Here is a 20,490-nt window from a genome sequence, read left to right on the forward strand (position 1 = left end):
AAATCAGTTGCTCAGACCATCAGACACAAGCATGCAAAATCGATCAGAACATAAAAAATTGTAAGCATTAACTGTTCATTTCAGTACACCATCAGACATCAGCAGTACAGTTATTGCAGTTATTCGTATATATATTTATGTTTTGCCGCCTTTCTATTTTCTTCTTTCCCTCATCCCAGTCATTCCCTCCTTTGAGCAATTTCTTTCCCTTTCCTATCATCTATTGTATGTCTTGAGTTTTACCTAGTCTTTCAGGTTCCTACACCAAGGCCACAATATGATGTTCACACATGTGGGCCCCATTTATTTCATTATGAGTGTGGTCTCTAGTTGCACCCATTTACTTATAAAAGCCTCGAGTTTATCTTTTTAATAGCTGAGTAATACTCCATTTCATAAAAATACCACATCTTTTTTATCCATTCCTCAGTGGATGGGCATCTGGGTTGTTTCCAAGATTTAACTATAACAAATTGTGTTGCTATAAACATGGGTGCACATATATCGCTGTGGTATGATGGCTTTAATTCTTCTCGGAAAATACCCAGAAGGGGAATAGCTGGGTTAAATGGAACTTCCAATGCTAGTTTTGTGAGGAATCTCCAAATTGATTTCCACAGTGGTTTCACCAATCTACACTCCCATGAGCAGTGGAGTAGGGTTCCTTTCTTCCCACAGCCTCTCCAGCATTTGTTATTGGTTGATTTCTTGATGATAGCCATTCTTTTCAGGGTGAGATAGAATCTCAGTGTTGTTTTAATTTGCATTTCCAAATGACTAATGACATTGAACATTTTTTCATGTATTTATTCACCATTAGTATCTCTTCATTCGGGAAGTGTGTATTCATCTCAGCTGTGCATTTTTGGATTGGGTCTTTGAATTTGGGTGGCCTGATTATTTTTTAATCTTTATATGTCCTAGATAGAAGTCCTTTGTCTGAGGGGAAGTTGGCTAAGATTGTTTTTCCAATTCATGGGTTTTCTTTTTACTGTATTGGTGATTTCTTTAGATGTGCAAAAAATTTTCAATAAGATGAGATCCCAGTTGATTCTTTGAAGTATTTCCCATGTAGTTTGCTTTTGTTCATGAACTCTCTGCCTCCCCCAATGCTGTCAAGATTTTTATCTACTTTCTCTTCCAATAAATTTAATGTTTCTGTTTTAATATTTAGATCTTTGATCCATTTTCACTTTAATTTAGTGCATGGTGAAAGACATGGGTTTAGTTTTAGTCTTTGGCATGTGGGAAGCCAGTTTTTCTGTCACCATTTATGAAAGAGGCTATCTTCCTTCCATTGAACATGTTTGGCCCCTTTATTGAAGATAAGGTGACTGAGTGTGTTTGTAGTTGTACCTGTATCTTCTAATCTGTTCCATTGCTCTTCAGGTCTGTTTTTGTGCCAGTATCATGCTGATTTTATCACAGTAGCTTTGTAATATAATTTTAAGTCAGGAATTGTGATGCCTCCTGCCTTTGCTTTATTTCCCAAGATTGCTTTGGCTATTCTATGCCTCTTCTGGTGCCAGATGAACTTTAGGAATGTTTTCTCTAGATTGGTGGGGTATACTAATGGTATTTTAATTGGGATTGCATTGAATCTGTGCAACAATTTTGGGAGTATGTCCATTTTCACAATGTTGTTTTTTCCTATCCATGAGCAAGGAATATCTTTCCATTTTCTGATATTGTCTTTGATCTCTTTTTTCAGAGTACTATAATTTTCACTGTATAGATGTTTTACTTCTTTTGTTAGATTGATTCCTAAGTATTTCATCTTTTTAGATGCTATTGTGAAAGGTGTGGTTTCCCTAATTTCTCTCTCAGTCTGTTTGTTACCTGTGTACAGGAATGCTATTGATTTTTGACTGTTAATGCTGTATCCAGCTATGCCACTGAATTTGGTTATTAAATCCATGAGCCTTTTGGTGGATTTTTTGGGGTCTTCTGTGTAGAGTATCATGTCATCTGCGAATAATGATAATTTCCCTTCTTCCTTTCCTATCCTTATTCCTTTTATTTTTGTCTCTTGTCTAATTGCTCTAGCCAGTATTTCCAGAACTATATTGAATAGGAGTAGTGACAGTGGACATCCTTGTCTTGTTCCTGATTTAAAAGTGAAAGCTTTCAATTTTTGACCATTTAGTATGATGTTAGCTGTTTGTTCATCATTGTTGGCTTTGATCAGCATGAGATAAAGGCCATCTATTCCTATTTTCTGTAGGGTTTTCAACATGAATGAGTGTTGGGCTTTATTGAAGGCTTTTTCTGCATCAATGGAGATGATCATGTGATTTTTGTCCTTGGCTTTATTGACATAGTGTATTACATTAATTGATTTGCAGATATTGAACCATCCCTGCATTCCTGGTATGAATCCTACTTGGTTGTGGTATATAATCTTCTTGATGATTTGTTGTATTCTGTTTGCTAAGATTTTATTAAGAATTTTTGCATCTATATTCATTAGGGAGATTGGCCTGCAGTTCTCTTGTTTGGTTGGATCTTTCTCTGGTTTTGGTATCAGAATAATACTTGCCTCCAGGAATGAGTTGGGGAGGATTCCTTCCTTTTCAATTTCATTAAAGAGTTTCAGAAGAATTGGTGTTAAATCTTCCCTAAATTGCTTGTAAAATTCAGCTGCGAATCCACCAGGGCCTGGGCTTTTCTTCCTTGGCAAGTTCTTAATTACATTCTCAATTTCACTGGCTGATATTGAGTTATTCAGGAGTTTTACAACTTCTTCATTCAGCTTCGGTAATTCTTATGTATCTAGAAATCTGCCCATTTCCTCTGTGTTTTCCATCCTATGAGACTACAGATTTTCAAAGTACACATTGATGATCTTCTGAATTTCCTCAGGATCTGTAATGATTTTATCCCTTTCATTCCTCATTGTGTGTACTTCAGTTTTTTCTTTCCTTTTTTTGAGAAGGTTGGCTAGGGGTTTAGCTATTTTATTTATTCTTTCAAAGAACCAACTCTTTGACTCATTAATTCTTTGTATTTTTTTTTTAGTCTCCATCGCATTAATTTCTGCTCTCAGCTTTATAATTTCCTGCCTTCTTTGAGCTCTGGGTTTGACTTGCTGTTCTTTTTCTAGGAACTTGAAGTGCAGCATAAGATTGTTTATTTCTGCTTGTTCTGTTTTCCTAAGGTGGGTGTTCACCACTATAAATTTCCCTCTGAGGACTGCTTTCATTGCATCCCACAGGTTCCTGTAGGTTGTATGTACATTTTCATTTGATTGTAAATAGTGTTTAATCTCTACTTTGATTTCTTGTGTGACCCATTGGTTGTTCAAGAGGATGTTACTTAATTTCCAACTGTTTATGGAGTTTTTGTGCTTTCTTTTGTCATTAATTTCCAATTTCATTGCACTATGGCCTGATAGTATACATGGGATAATTTCAATTCCTTTGCATTTACTTAAACATGTTCTATGTATTAATATATGGTCTGTTTTAGAGAATGCCCCATCATGCTTTTCTTAACCATGGAAAAACATGCAGTAAGGTTCAAAGAATTATCTTTATACCCTTGCATGTTGCATTAAAAGCTAAAAAGTGGAGGACAGTGCTTACAACTGATACTGGCATATGTAAAGCTATATTGTTAATATCTACAAACATAGGAGTTTATTTTAACCCAAGCAGAAATCTTCGAAGCCATATAGTTTTTGAATAATTTGGGCAGATTTATGCTCAATTTGTTAAACAAATTCCATGTCATATATAATTCTGGTTACTTGATACATTAGAAGTATGTAGGGCTGAGGATGTGGCTCAGTGGTAGAGTTCTTGCCTAGCATGCAAAAGGCCCTAATTTTGATCCCCAGTACCACAGAAAAAATAGAAATTATATGTCAATAAATTATTTTTAAATATAATTTTCCTGAGTACAGGCATAGGTGCTTCAAAATAGCCAAATATTTTAAAATTTCAACCCAAATGCATTCTGAATCATTAAAGTAACCTCTCTATGAAAAGAAGAAGTATGTGGTGGTCTTCAAACCATAGAGAATCCTTTTCAGCATCCAGTATAGATCCAGGGGCTTTTTAGTATTCCCTTGTCTTAGAAAAATGAGATGAGGAAATGGAAAAGACCTGCCATTCTGAGAAGAACTTCCACACTAGCATAGGACATTGGAAGGATTCCCAGAAAAGTATCGTGGGAAGGTATGACATTTGCTCACTCACACTCAGCAGACACGTGTAAGGGTCACGTGTGTGCAAGACCTGTGAAGGTATGGGGTGAGAAAGATGAAAACAAACGACAGGTACATCAGCTGAAAAGTTGAGCATACTGTGGTGAGTCAGCAGACTCGTAAATATGGCGGGCGGTTAGTGGGAAGGCAGAATAGGAGGTTTCAGAAAATCAGGTCTAAGCCTAATGGAGAGGGCTGACTTGGCAAGCAAGGATGGGAGGTGGTGACAGGGCAGGAGACAGCGTGTACAGAGGTATGAAGCCGTCCAGTTGTATAAGCAATGTGTTAAGAAGGCCTCCAAAACACATGCTTGTTGTTTAAGCACGAAAATGAGAAACATCACCTTCCTTTTCATGTAAAATTCTTCCCAAAACCTGCTCTCGTGTCACTGTCTATTGTAGTCTTTCACACTGAGGATGTAACTGGTGCATGTGGATTAGAACACGAATTGATTAATGGCCCGCTTGCCCAGGCTCATTGCGAAATGAAACAATGATAACTCACCTCTTTTTCTTGAAACGTTAGAAGTCCCCTTGTTCTCTTTGCTTCTTTGTAGACAGTCATTTTCAGCAGCATGAAAGGAAACCATTATGGTGACAGTTCTTTTTCTGGACCAAGTATACATAGCAATTAGAGACATTTTAAATGTTTCCCCCTAAAAAGCCATTTTGAAGTCCAGAACAGGTACCTTCTTTCCCCCGACTTTCAAATACTTACCTTTGGTTTGTTTTCTTCTCATTTTTAGACTCTAAAGTAGTGCTGGCTTCATTTCCCCACCTTTGTCTGCTATTCTCTTAATTATAAGTAAGCGATCCACAAGAAAAAGGGAGAGTTGGGCTGTGAAAGGGAGGAAGAAAAAGAACTCAACCCCCCTTCTACTCCATCTTGGTTCACTTAGCCTTGATTTTTGTCTTTCCACTCTTCATCTGAGTTTTTTTTTAGAAAGAAAACTTTCCCCAATGCCAATTTGAGACTTCCTGACCAGATTCTCTTCCCAAGAAGCCCTCTCTTCTGGTTGTGACAGTTGTGCTTATGAACAGTTGGTTCTCACCTATGTCTCTGTCTGCCTTGGAAGACTTTTTGTTTTTGGTTTTTCTCCGGTACCGGGAACCGAACTCACGACCTTGTGCTTGCCATGCAGGCACTTTGCCGCTGAGCTAAATCCCCAGCCCCATGCCTTGGGAGACTTTGAGTGTCTCTGACTGGCTACCCAGACTTGGCTAAGATACTGATTTGAAGACACCTGTTAAATTATCAGTCTGAAAGAAGTTTGGAGGAAGCGTTTCTTATGACTGTCACTAAATGTTTTTGTAGGGTTTAGTAGACTCTCTCAGCCAGATAAAAGCAGACTAATACATTGAACAGGTCCTACAATTCGGTGCAAGTCAAATGTAGGGTGTTGAGGTTGAGGAAAGGACTAAAAATTAATGCTCCTTTCTCCTCCCACGTTCAGAATGAAGAGATAGACTGGGAAGGTGTTCAGGTAGATCTGCAGGCATCTTCTTTACTAGCAGTCACAAAAGAGACTGGTGTCTTGTATACCAGTATCTGAGATTTCCTGGGCTTTTGAAAACTTCCCTGAGTTCATTAACCATTCCTGGGCAGAGGTATACAGTTGTACCCATCTTCTGTAGACTCAGTTTTGTTATTTCATGGAAGAAGAGAGAAAGAAACATTAAAAAACCCAAGGGCTAGGTCCGGAGCTTATCTGAGCATGCTCAGTTTTTGACTCACCTGTACCATTTGATCCTATCTTCTTCCACTCCCTTACTCCCAGGTATGAGTGAGGAAGGCAGAGAGCAGCTGGCAGTGTTGCTGCTTATTGCTTATTGGAAGATTAGGGAGGGGCTCCCTCTAACACCAACCAGTGTTTTGTTCTAGTAACCTATTTGATTAGCCACTTAGCAGTGACTGCCATCTCTGGGAAGGAGATGAGGAGTTTATCAGCATGGACCTCCTCCCACAAAAACTAGCTTCTGCTCTCTGCAATCAGTGGACCTACCAGAAAGAACTGAAGTGAATACAGAGAGCATTTTCATTAAACTCATACCAAGGCACATTGGACTTTTTGGATGCACAATCACATCCCGTTCTGTTTCCCTGGTAAATTACTCTCAACCACATGGAGGTGTGTGAGAAACCCAACTGACGACATAAACTTTTCCTAAATGTTAAAGTATCCCAATTTTGAACACAGATCTCTCCTATCATCAGAGTTCTAAGATGGGAGTAAAGTTCAAATTTAAAATTCCTTGTCCTTTATAAACCAAGTCAAAAGAAATTAAAATTAAAAATTACATTCTAAATAAAATATCAAAGCATTTTTATTCTATTTCAGTCCTGCTTTGCTGGGGTAGAATAAGGATGTGGCTTCATTAGGTCTGCCAAACTTGAATTCATTCAACCTCAATTCTCATTTGTCTCACTTATAAATAGTCCCAAAAGGTAATAGAAGACACATTTATTACAGTACGAGCTCCACTTCCCTGAAATTTCATTGCACAAGCAACTCTCCAAGCTCCAGAGCAGTTATATCTGCAGAAGATTGATGCACTTGGTCAGTGCAGAGCATTAACATAGGAGGAAGAGCAAAACCATGTATCTATACCGTCTCCACCCTCTGCAGTGAAACATTCCTGTCTTCTTGCAAAGTTAGATGCTTGTGTTGGGGGCAGCTGAAGGCACCAGGCCTTAAGAAAATCCTCCACCTAACTATAGAAGAAATATTTTTCTCACTGATAGGCAGAGAAATATGAATTCAAATAATATGCTGATACTTGACACCTCTCAGGTTGGCAAAAATTAGAACGTTGGTCACTGCCGAATACTGGTAAAGATAGGGAGAAATGGAAACATTATGGCTGGGAGACAGATTAATATATTCCTTGTGAAAAGCAAGCTGGCATCAGTCAATAACCCTACCATGGCTTACAGGGTATGCCCCAGAAATTTTCCTCCTGAGAATTTGTTGCACCCAGACTTCCTCAAGCAGATACTACAGATGGTAATCGCAGCACCATTGGTGGTTGGAGGCAGTCAAAGATGATGTAGGTGTTCACCATTTAGGGAACGGATCAGTAAAATCTGGTGGGTGTATAAGAGGAATACAATGTAGTTTCCAGAAGCACTGAGTTACATTTACCTTTAGATACATTACTAGCTCTCAGAAAATAACGTTGAATGAGAAAGCAATTTAATACACAGTACCACTTAGTTTTAAAGGACAACAAGATATCTCAATAAATATACTTAGAATTGACTGAAAGGATGCTCATTATATATCCTTGACTGAGACCCAGTGGAGAGTGGTACCGGGGGTTATGGGGGGAAATAATATAAAACATGAAGGGCTTTCATGGATGTGTGATAACTACATGCTATGGACCATGGTGTGGGACCAACTCAACCCCAGGCAACCAAGGAGCGAGGGAAGGAGAGAGAGGGGAGAGAATGGAAGGGGGAGGAGAGAGAGGGAGGGAGGAGAGAGGGGAAAGAATGGAAGGGGGAGGAGAGAGAGGGAGGGAGGAGAGAGGGGAAAGAATGGAAGGGGGAGGAGAGAGAGGGAGGGAGGAGAGAGAGGGCAAGAGGGAAAGGAGAGACAGATTGAGAGACTGAGAACTCTGTACTTAGCACCAGCTGTTAACTTGGTTGTTGTAGGGAACCTCTTGTGTAGATGTTTGAGGAGATGCTAAGAAGCCCTAACACATGACAAGAATTTCACTGTCACATTATCAAACTCTACCTACCATAGAGACGCAATCCTTTGATAATTTGGTAGACCAAAACGAGCATAAACTATGCAGTTGAGCAGATCTGGGTTTGAATCTCATGTCTGTGGTTTATATATTTATGTATATATATATATATATCTCCATCCTAGCAGCACAGAAGGTACTTAATAAATATTGGTTCTTTCTTTTCCCATGCTTCCCTTTATTATAAGGCCATACTGACAAGATTGTAGGCAGAGCTGCTTGATAAAAATATAATGAAAGCAATATGTAACTTCAGATTTCCTAATGAATACTTTTCAGAAGTAGAAACAGGTAGAATTAATTTTAATAATATAGTTTATTTAATTAAATGTTCAAAGTAATATCATTTGAACATGTCATGAATACAAAATTGTAAGAGATTTTACACTTTTGTATCCAGCCTTTGCAGTCTGATGTGCATTTACAGTTACAGTACATTGCAGTTCAGTGAAGCCACAATTCATTTCAAAATGGACAACCTTCTTTCTTTCTGTACCAAAAGAGCACTTTTAGGCACACAGGAGTACTTTTCGACAAACAGGAGTGTCTGTCTATATAAGCAGACACTCCTACCTGCTGGTGTCAGAATGTCCTGTAAATAGTCACAGAGGACAGCCTTGTACCATAGAAAATCCCTCTTTGCCATAAAGCTGAAAGATCGTATTTATACAAAGGTATCAATCCCCAGAGCTCTATGAAGTCTTATCCTTGCCAAATAGTTTTTCATCTTACATCTTGATGCACTTTCTTGCAAGAGCTCTTAAAAATGTCTTAGCAAATACCAAGTGCAGCTGATAGAGATTAAAAATATTACAAAGCCCTGTGAAGAATATTCCAGAATCAGTTGATAGATTTGCTGACTAAGTCTTGGAATACATTACCCATTGGTGGAGATAAGGGATAGGAAGACTCTTTGTTGGCATATTTAGGGGCCATTTGTAGTTTCATTGTACTGTTACCTTTATAGGGTTATATGTGCATTATTTACATAAGAGATGGACCTATTTTTCTCCTCTGGTTTTAATTTTTTATAGTTTTTCAAGAAATTAGAACATTTTGGGGCTGGGGATTTAGCTCAGCGGCACTGCTCCTGCCTGGCAAGTGCAAGGTTGTGAGTTTGATCCCCGGTACCGGAGAAAAACAACAACAACAAAAAACAACAACAACAACAAAAAAATTAGAACATTTGTAACTCTGGGCAAGGATGCTGACTCAAAAGGTAGAGAAACCAAAGTCCAATTTCATGAGGAATGTATCTTCAGTTAAATTTCAGGACTGTGAATCCTGTCAATATCTCTGTCCTCTTTCTCTTTAGCCCTTCTCTCCTTACTATCTCTCCTATAAATAAAAAGAGGATGGAGGGAATAGAGTGTTACTATTGGTTAAGGAAGGGCTAGTTGGAAAATGATACTATAGAGATAGGCCTGTCGTGTAATTTGTCTACATCCACAGTTCTTGGTCAGTTGGATGGCCTTGATGCTAAAGACTGCCCACAATCCTTTATGTTGATGGAAGCTAAGAATGTTTTCTGTCCCTCTCCAACTCCCATCCTACACAGAGGGCTTGGCATCTTGCCTAGGAACTCCTTGTCTTCTCTTTGTGTAGCACTTCATGTATATGTCAAAATATGATTACAGGGTTTTAATCCTTTCCACAGTACCTTTGGCACTGAGGATGGAAACTAATCTCTCCCACTCCTTATCAGAATTGTTTAAAATAATCAAGAATTCAGAAAGCAGAGTACTTTGGATTGGGGACAGAAGACATTTCATTGAAGAACATTGGCCTATTCTAAATAATAAGCATTGGAAGTTAATTTTTAATAAGGTGATTAATCTGCTTTTCATTTTCTTAAGTCCTAAAATATTCAAGAGAAAGGGAAGAATATGGTTTTCCATGGATGGGCACGGGGATCTGGTAATGAATCTCTTACGTCTTCGCTGATGTATTTTTCTCCCAGTGCAAAGCCCAGTAGACCGTGAGAGTGGGAAAATAGTGGAAGGAAAATTAGGAGATTCAGCAGCCATAAGAGGTGTCCCAGATGATGAAATGAACTCCTTGAAGAGTAGACATTCTATTTGTTGAGATTCCTGAGTTAGTTGGTGAAGTTTCCCCCACCGAAACTCTGTCTTGTAACTGGCAGAAAAAGAACCTATCTGAAATAGACCCAAGTATATGTGGAAACTTAAGGATAATAAAGAAGATTGTAGGTTCTCAATATCTTTTGAGAGTTTTTTGGAGGTTATAGCAGGGGAGAACAGCTACTCCACTACCCTTGACCAAAGAAACATTCCTGCTATGTGGGGGTGGGGAGATGCCCTATTCCACTGAAGGAGCTGCAGCTTCGGGAGGGACACATGTGGAGTGTTGAGGGAGGAAGGGGACACCTGCCTCGCCAGCCAGATCAGCTGAATCCACTCTGCTGATTAGTGAGGTGACAGATGTCACAGCCCTCACATCTTCTCAATGTATTTTGAATGAGGAAATTAATAAATGAATGAAAATTTAGATAGGTAAATGAACAGATAGTTTATTAAAAGGCAAATACAAGTGGCCTGATCACCACTCATGATATCTGCAGAATGGTTCCTGGTACATAGTAAACTCTCAATAGATTTAGCTATTGTTATTCTTATATTAATGATATTTCATAGTATTTATTAAGTTAATACCAATGTCACCTAATAGTCAAATTAAAAAGTAAGGAGATACCAATTTCTGCTTTTCATATTAAGATTTGAAAAAAGATGGTCAACATTTTGATAAGATGGACACTTTTTACAGGTCGCTACCATGTGATAAGATCAAAAACAATTTAGATGAAAGCAAATCAGTTAGTATAAGAAATGAGCAAAATGATGATTTGTTCTAAAGTTAGATACTGACTGTTGAAACATTGGTATTTGTACTATGTGGTGTCTTTAACCTTTTTTTCAGTTGTTTTTACTCTTTCCCATTTTTCAAAGGCTTTCAGATTTTTTCTTTCATTTTTCTTTCCTTTTTAGCAATTAATTCTTTCTTTCTATGTTTGTGACAAGGAAAAAATCTAAACCTGCCACAATAGGGAATTTGTTTGAGTGGGTTAACCTTAGAATACTAGGGGATTGGATGAAAAAAAAGTCCAATTATTAAGAGATGAAAAACTACTCTGTGGGGTAGCAAAATTACTAGGACTAGAAAAAACAGTAATTAGCCCTAGACATTTTCAGCAAATTCCTGTTTAACTGGATGGTTACATTGACCAATTTGCTCTAGGCTGCGTTGTCTAGACCTTTAGGTCCATAATTTCAATGTAAAGCAAAAAAAATCAGAAATGTGGTCAAGATTTACATGCAATCATGTTTGCCACAAGTTAGCAAAGACACATGTACACGCATGTGCGTGTGCGCACACACACACACACACACACACACACACACACCATAAAACAACATCTAACATTAGAAGGGTGACTCAACAAGAAGGAAGTGTCTCTGAACAGGTACAAACTCTTTTCTAGCATATTGGGCATTGACACCCCTTAGTACAGTTACTTCGAGGAATTTTCTCCAGCAACATATAATAGTAAGATTGAGAATTGCAGTGCATTTCCTGAAAAATCACTAAATCACAGTTTTGAAGTAGTTTCTCCTGTCTACAGCCATACCACCCTGAACACACCCAATCTCATCTGGAGTAGTTTCTCCTAAGAAACGTGAAATAACTTATTATGGCTCTGACACGTGACACTAAATGGCACCCACTTTTAGGGAAGGCCAGAATGGTGGTGAACAAAACAGCACTCAGGAATGAATGGGAACAGCTATCCGTGAAAAAAGTAGTGGCGAAATTAAAGATGTTCCCTTCACCATACTTACATATAATGGCATAGCATGCTCTTTGCTTTTTCTTGGGAAGATACTTTTAGCCATATGGCTTCCATATGGAAATAATTTCTTCTCCTAATTAAGATCACATTTATGAATAAAAGCAGAGGAAGGAAGCCAGGGTATCATACCAAAAGCTAGGGTAACTAGGAAGTCTTTGAGGGATGTAAGGTGGAGGAAGGATTTGGAAGGAAGTGGTTTTATAGACCTCGTTTTGTCTTGGTTGTTTTGTGGTCATTATTGGAGTGATGTCTGAAACTCATTAAGGGTTTGGTTTGGACATATTTATGGAGAGTCGTAAAGCTCTCCTGCACTTGGTAGTTCCCCTTTTGTTGTAGATTAGGAAAATTTACTCTTACCCGCTCATGAAGAGTTACTTATATTTTAGAAACTTTCTTGCACAATATTTGTTCCATAAAATTTTAAACTATTATACTTTTCAAGTAAAGGCTAAACCCTTTAAAGGAAAGTTGTGTAAATACCTTTAACAGAGGATTATGAAATGGGAAGAAAGAAGGATGAATAGCTTTGGATTTTAGTAGCTTTACAGACATTGTTTAAAAAGAAAACGAGAAAATGAAAACAATTTCATTGGTGGAATTATAGAGCATTAGTTCTGTCCATGGTGAAACAGATTTGGGGAACAATGTTTTACTTTGTCACAGATCAATTTATTTTACTCTTGTGGAAGTAGATACACTGATAGCTAAATTTTAACCAAAGAAGAAATATTTAATTAAGTTCTCATTTCACGTTGAGGGTCTATTAATACTTTAATGTTATACGTAAAAACAAACACAGGAGAAAACAAGAAATGTGCCTAACGGTGATATTTCTTTATGCTTGAATGTCAGCAGTGTGTGTAATAGGAACATTGAATCCAGTTTTGCTAAAAGTGCATTCAAGGCTGGCATTATTGTCTTTGAATTAAATGAACATAGTTTGCATTTGCTACTTCAGTAGAGTTACCACAGACGATCAAAATTCAGAAAACAACACCTACCATCTTTTAAAAAAATTATATATCACCAGGTGTGGTGGCACATGCCTGTAATCCCAGCACTCTGGAGGCTGAGGCAGGAGGATCATTGTGAGTTTGAGACCAGCCTGGGCTACAAAGTGACGTCAAGACCAGCCTGAACTGCATAGTGAGACTCTGTCTCAAAGAGATAAAAAAAATCATATATCTACACACACACACTCATGGGAATACCTTCAAACTCATCATAGACTGTATATACATTTACTGGGGGTGGGGCAATTGATTATTCAAGTTATGTTCTATTAAAACCATCGATGATTCAATTTTCAATACAAAAAGGATACTAGAATCAGAATTCTACATTAGGGTATAGATTTTGTGAAATACAACTCTAATATGAATTCAATAAATTCAGTGAATTCAATTAATTCTACTGCCTGTAAGGCAGTAGAATATATTTGTAGCTTTATAAAGTCTCTCTTTGGTTTCTGTTTAAAATTTCCAAATGAATACATGAAATAGATAAAAAATGTGTGTTTGTGTGTGCATGAACGCATGTATCCAGGCAGTGGCAGTCTTATCAGACAGGTAAATTACTTATTTTCTTAAAACCTGGATTCGGTTGAGAAGCTGGAGGCAAGGAAAGAGAACAAGGGCCAGGGTGGAGGGCAAGATTAGTAGTTGAGGGTAAGAATCCAGGGAGTTGACCAGCAGCCCCACACACTTCCCCACAGCCCTAGCTGCCTGCCCCCACCCCAACCACACTCTCCCTTCTCTACAGCTCCAGTCTGAGAAACAGCAAGGGAAATTTAAAAATCAGAGTGTGGAGAAGAACTCTAATTTTCTGACTTAGAACGTCTGACATAGGAAATTGATTTAACTATGCAAGTTTCCCTCACAAGAGTTTCACATGAGTGAACTAAACCCAGAAGGAGATAAGTGTTTTGTTAGTCAGCAAGTAAAACAATACTAGCATCAAAGACTCCTGATTTCCAATTCAAGATGATATTTGTGTCCACATTCTGGGAGAAGGCCAGAAAAACTTAAGCTAAGAACCTCTTTATGATGAAGGCTGGTATACTGCCTCTGCCACTGAGGCAGAGATTGGGAAAGATGCTTAAACCAACCAGGGATCTTTTTTCTAAAAGGAAACTACATGTCGCCCAGAGGAGTTATCTGATCGTATGTGGATTTGCGCTTGACATTTTTAGAGGAAACTTTAGAAGCCTTCATCAGACAAAAGCAGACTCTTTCCAGATGGTGCCTTACACACCTACTGATCCTAGAGAATTCAGTGTCCATCCTGTGCTGCCCTTGGTTTATGTGTGCTTCAGGTTCTTCAGACTGACTGTGAATCTTTGGTATCAGGTTGCATTTGATGTCATGGTCTTCCTGATTTCTTTTATGTATGGGCGAAGGATTTGCTTTTCCAGTCTTTCAAGCTGTCTTTAATGCTGCTTGACCTTCCAAGCCATGTAAAACCGTGTACCAGACTATCGTAAAGTCCAAAGCTTCCATAGGAGATATTCATAGGGTGGAAAAAAATCCTTTGAGAGTCAACACTACTTATAATTCTGATTTACTGTACAGATATATGTTTTGATCATACAAATTCACCTGTTCTGAAGATGGAGATTTTGCTACATATAGATGTTGATGGATACCCTATATGTACCATCAATACATGTGTTATTATACATGAGAGTTTTCCACTATGAAACATCATTCTATAAATATTTATTGGACACCTACTATGTGACAAATACTATGGACTGGCCTTAAGGATTCAATGATGAGAAAAGCAGAAATGTTAATGTTCTTATAGAACTTACATAATTATTCTCTGCAAAATGTTTTCCTTATAGAGGATAATTATGGGCTCTGGGTTCTCTTTGTTTACAATCACATATTTTAACATAAGGATTTTATTAAAATCTAATATAAGTAGAGAAAAGTACACCAATCAAGTGCACATTTCAGAGAATTTTCACCAAGTGAACATACCCATGACACCAACAGCCAAATCAAGAAACAGACTGTTACTAGTCCCCCTGAAGCCCTCTCCCCTTTTAAAACTCCTTCCACTTATTAATCTTCCCAAGGTAACTCCTTTTCTGACTTCTGACACTGTAGGTTAACTTTACCTTTGGATTGGTTAGGGTTCTGTAGAGGAACAGAATCAATGGAATGTATAATTTTGAAGGGAATTTATTAAATATGGTTATAGAACCCGAGGCTAGATGGTCCACAAGTGCAGTTTGCATGCTGGAGAGCGAGGAGCCAGCAGCTGCTCAGTCTAGGAAGGTGGAAGCCATAGAACAGGCGGGACCAATTCTGAGGGGCCATTCTCAGGGCCATTCTGAGGCCCAAGGCCTGGAAGCTCCCTAGAGAGTCGCTAGTATGAATCCATGTTGAAAGGCTGAAGAAGCTGGTGTCTGATGTCCGCTGGTGGTGGTAGCAGCAAAAGATGCACCTGCTCAAGCAGAATCAAGCTTTCAAGTGGAGCCTCACTTCTTCCCCTTTTCATTCTGTCCAGGCTGTAACCCTATTGGAGGATGCCACCCACAATCAGAGAGATCTTCAATTTTCTGTCCAGTGTGCCAGTCATCTCTGGAAATGCCCCACAGACACACCCAGAAGTGTGCTTTACTAATTTCCTAGGCATCTCTTAGTCTAGTCAGGTTGACAATCAAGATTAGCCATCACAACCTTGTTCTGAACTTTATAGAAATGAAATCATACATCTGCCTTCACTTGCTCAGTATTATGCTTGCACGATTCCTCTGATTTGTTACATGCCATTGGGCTTATTCATTCTCCTTACTGCATAGTATTCAGCTATGTACATGTATTACCATTCATTTATCCATTCTATTGTTACAGACACTTGGGATATTTCCAGTTTGGAGCCATTATCAATAGTGCCACTTTTAAGATTTATGTACATTTCTGTTGGGTATGCACGTATGAGTTAGATTGTTGGGTCATAAGTTCTGCACAGATCCATCTGTACTACACACTGCCCCATGTTTGCCACAGCTTACAGTGCCACCAGCAGAGTGGAAGTTCCAGTTCTTCCACATCCTTCTCAAGCTTGGTGTTACACGCTTTTTCATTTTAGCGTGCACTTTTAAATTTAAAAAATTAGAACAGAGCCACTGGGGCTGCGTGATTAGCAATGAGACATCATCAAGTTTGTAGCAGCAATGCTAATCTCCTGGATTTGGCTTATACCAGTGATTCATAATGGCATTGTATTGAATTACAAACTGCTTAACTGTTGATGAAATCAAAGCTACTGTTTACAGTGGACCATCCTGCAAAAGTTTGCCTTTCTTACATTTAGATTTAGGGATTTTTCAAGCCTTCAGTGGCAGACCACTTTTTTTTTTTGCAAGAAGGCCAAGTGAGAAGAAAAACATGTACCATCCGCTTTTTAAAATTTCAAAATGGAAATGGCTTTATTGAGTCTTGCAAAAAAGAAGCTGTCGTCCTGAAATTAATGTTCAACCATGTTGTAAAGCTAAGACAGCTAATTTGTAGACCAAGACCTTTAAGTGGGGCTGAGTTAGCAGCCCACATGGCTTTAGCAGCACTTCCTTAAGAGGAATCATAAATATAATGGATCTAGTTTTATTTAAAGCAGGGCCCAGCTGAAGAACTTTATTCTTAGAAAAATGCTGATACTTTTCTTTTTTCTTTTCAGTCCAAGGTTTACACTCGCACACCAACCTTATATTTGGACTTCAAATTGGACCAAGGAGCGAAGCATTCCCAGCCTATTCCTAAAGGTATGATGGATTCTGGGGTTTACTAATCATGCCGGGGAAATAACCAAAATACCAAGGGGGATCCTTTCTCAGGAATGTGCTTGTTTCTGAAGCTCAGCACAAAGTTCTGTGAAGTTTATTTATGTTAAATTATGTTTAAATTAGCAAATATTCTGTGTTCCTTCAAGTAAAAAAACATCAAGATGAATTCACAGAATAGTAGAGCCTGACTTTCTGGCCCACACCCTCAGTTTATAGATGTGAAAACTAAGGGACCATATATTAGTTACTTGCCCAAGGCCATGTCAAGACTTAGTGGATAAAAGAAAGCAAATAAAACACTCTATCTTCTGACATTCTGGCTGCTATTAAATCACAGTGTTCCTGCAGATTCAAACCTGTGTTACTTAAGAACAAGTGCATACTTGATTGAGCTGCAAGTTTTGCTTGATGTGGATCTGGTTGTGGAAGGCTTACCTTTAAGTTAACATTTGAATCCAAGGACTAATTGGAAAACTCCCAAATATTTAGGGTCAGATCTATTTTAAAAAATGGTTAAGGCTGAGGGTAAAGCTTGGTGGTCAAGCACCTGTTTCGTATGCACGAAGCCGTAGGTTCTTTCCCTAGCACCTCAAAAAAAGGTGGACCCAATAATTGGTTCTTGGTTTTTATGTGTGATTTGTATGACAATGAGCATACCCTATCTGTTGTATGAAGTGCTTTTGGCTTGTATTTTTCATATGTATGCTTTATTAGTGCATATTAATTATACAGAATGTTGGGTTTTTCATACATGCATTTTCATACATGCATGTAACATAGTTTGATCATATACATCCCCCATTGATCTCACTGGGCCTTCTCTCCCACTTTGATTCTTTTATTCTAGTATGACAATACCCCTTCTACTTTCATGTCATCTTTTTCTTTTCTAAATTTCATATATTAGGGAAAACATGAGATATTTGTCTTTCCAAGTCTGCCTTACTTCACTTCACATGATCATCTCCAGTTCCATCCCTTTTCCTGTAGATGACAATGTCAGTTTTCTTTGTGGCTGAATAATACACCATTATATATATGTACCTCATTGTCATTATCCGTTCATTCTCTGATGGGCACCCAGGATTATACCATAACTGGACTATTGTGAATTATGATGGATTAACCATGGGGATGCAGGTATCTCTGTATCTCTGTAGTGTGTCGACTTTCATTCCTTTGAGCCTATGCCAAGTAGTATAGCTATATCATATGGTAATTCTATTTTTAGATTTTTGAGGAGCCTCCATACAGTGGCTGTACTCATTTACATTCTCACTCACTGTATGAGTTCCTCCCACACCCAGTATCTTTGCCAGCATTTTTTTTTGTATTAATGATGATAGTCACTCTGCCTGGGGTAAGATGGGATCTCATTGTGGTCAGAATCTTTTGATGGAGTCTTTAGTATCTTGTAAGTATAGAATCATGTCATCTGCAAACAAAGATAAGTTCATTTCCTCCTTTTGTATTTGTATCCCTTTAAAATTTCTTTCTCTTGCCTGACTAAAACTTGCTCTGGCTAAAATTTCAAGTGCTGTATTAAACGGGAGAGTTGAGAATGTACACCTTTGTCAGGCTCCTGACTTTAGAGGAAATGCTTTCAGTTTTCCCCCATTCCATAAGATATTGGTATGAGTTTCTTGTATATAACCTTTATTATATTGAAGTAAGATCCTTCTATACCTAGTTTATTCAGCGTTTTATGATGAAGGGCTGTTGAATTTTGTCAAAGGCTCTTCCTATATCTGTTGAGATAGTCGTGTGAGTTTTGTCCTTGATTTTATTTATATAGAGCATTCTGTTCATTGATGTGTGTATGTTGAACCATCCCTCCATCTCTAGAATGAAACCAGTCTGATCATTGTGTACTATGCTTTTAATGTGCTTTTGAATTCAATTTCAGAGTATTTTATTAAGTACGTTTGCATCTGTGTTCACCAAGGGTATTGATTTATAATCTTCCTTTTGTGACTTTATCTGTTTTTGGTATTGGGGTGACTCTAGTTTCATAGAATGAATTTGGAAGCTTTCCTTCCTTTGTATTTCATGGAACAGGTCAAGGAGCATTGGTGCTAATTCTTTAAGGGTTTGATGAAATTCAGCAGTGAATCCCTCTAGTCCTGGGGTTTTCTTTGTTGGGAGATAACTTGTACTTTGGCTGTTTGATTCCCTCCAATCCTTATCCTTCTCTTATCCCCTAGCAGCACCCTTCTTTATACATCCTCGATCTAGTATGCAGTCCACATCCATCCTTGAATTCAATCTTACTGTATTTTTCCACACTTCTTTCTACACTTAACATATATGTTCATGAAAAGCTACACATATAGGATTAATTTGTCATTGTTTTACTAAACTAGAGTAGTTTTAAATACTTTTTTGCATCTTATTTTTTATTTTCTGGAAAAAAGGTAAAACAAAAATTCATAACAAAATCATAGATGAATAACAATAGTTAATACAGTACATGTTGTTATCTTTAAAGTAGTTGCTCAGGGTACAAGATATGGGCATAAAAATTTCTCCAATTCATATTAACACAAACCTTCCTTTATAATGAATTAAAAAACACTAATAGTATAACTGACTTGCATTTTTTCCCTTTTCCTTACTGTCTTTTCCCCTTTCACCCATCCTAGTGCACCTTATTTTTTGACTGAACAAAACCTCATGGAAATCCTTTCCACAGTGGCTCCTCTATGGCTCCTTATGTGGTTCCTTTTCACAGTGATATTCTACATCATGTGTTCACTGCAATAGATTTAGCTCTTTCCTAACAATGATCACTCACTTTTTCCCTAGTGCTTGACTACTGAAAACTAGTCTGCAGCGAACACTTTTGTGCATCTGTCTTTCTGTGTGGAGATTTATTTTGGTAGGACAGATTCCCAGGGGTGGTCACCAGGTATATGCATATTTAATTTTAAAAGGCATTGCCAGATGGTAATCAAAAGAGGCAGTCACATTTCTAAGGGCAGCGTATGAAAATAGATTCCTTGTGACCCTACCAGCAGGAAGAGCATAGTTCATCTTATCTGTGTTCTCCTTTCAGCCATCACCCTACGCTGTCTCGTGAGAGAATGGGTAGGTGTGCATTCACACATTTGTCCATGTGTCTTATTTTTGTCATAATGAATATTTTTTATTTTAAAGAGAATAATAAAAAAACAATAGCAAAATACCAGCAACATAGACAAAAACAAAACAACGCAAAAACAAAACGATACAGGGTTTCACCCACATTTATAGCAGCACAGTTTGTCATAGCTAAATCTTGGAAACAACCCAAATGCCCATCCACTGAGGAATGGATAAAAAAGATGTCGCATTTTTATACAACAGTGTACTACTAAACTATAAAGAAAGATAAACTCAAGGCTTTTATAGCTAAATGGATGCAACTAGAGACCATGTCATAATGAATTTTAAACGTGAGATTTGTTTTCAGAAACATTTTTAGAGGAATACAAAAGCAAGCACCTTAGAAATGTGTGTTAGTTCTGAGTCTCTGTAAACTCCCTTTAACCAAGTCTGTTATAAGCCCAGCTGTGAACCAAAGGCCTGTCTTTTCTAAGAGATCACCTCCGGTTACAATGAGCTTTCTCTTTCTCCCTCTCTTCCCCTCTGTCTTACACACACACACACACACACACACACACATTTCCACTGAATTAGGTGATAAACTCAAAGTTTGAGACTTCCCTGTCCATTGCCAGACAGACACTTAAGTATTATTATAAAACACTTATTATTTGCAGATTTAACAGTCCTGACTGCCTGTAATCGGACATACTAGATGTAAACTTAGGCTGTCTAAATTTTATTATGAAGTCATTTAAATCAAGGTCACCCTTTGTCTTTTTTC

At 38.0% G+C, this 20,490-nt stretch overlaps 1 protein-coding gene across 4 annotated transcripts in view; it reads left to right on the plus strand.

Annotated features, from left to right (window-relative positions):
• Nucleotides 1–20,490, plus strand: part of Pir (pirin (iron-binding nuclear protein)) — a 114,995-nt gene that overhangs the window by 52,145 nt on the left and 42,360 nt on the right. For all 4 annotated transcript variants that reach the window (XM_013507011.1, XM_013507012.1, XM_013507013.1 and 1 more), the window contains one exon: nucleotides 16,517–16,601. In XM_013507011.1, the coding sequence (XP_013362465.1) occupies nucleotides 16,517–16,601 (85 nt within the window). The remainder of the gene's footprint in view (nucleotides 1–16,516; nucleotides 16,602–20,490) is intronic.

This window comes from Chinchilla lanigera, unplaced genomic scaffold (genome assembly GCF_000276665.1).
Source record: "Chinchilla lanigera isolate Chin_1 unplaced genomic scaffold, ChiLan1.0 scaffold00118, whole genome shotgun sequence".
Taxonomy (NCBI): domain Eukaryota; kingdom Metazoa; phylum Chordata; class Mammalia; order Rodentia; family Chinchillidae; genus Chinchilla; species Chinchilla lanigera.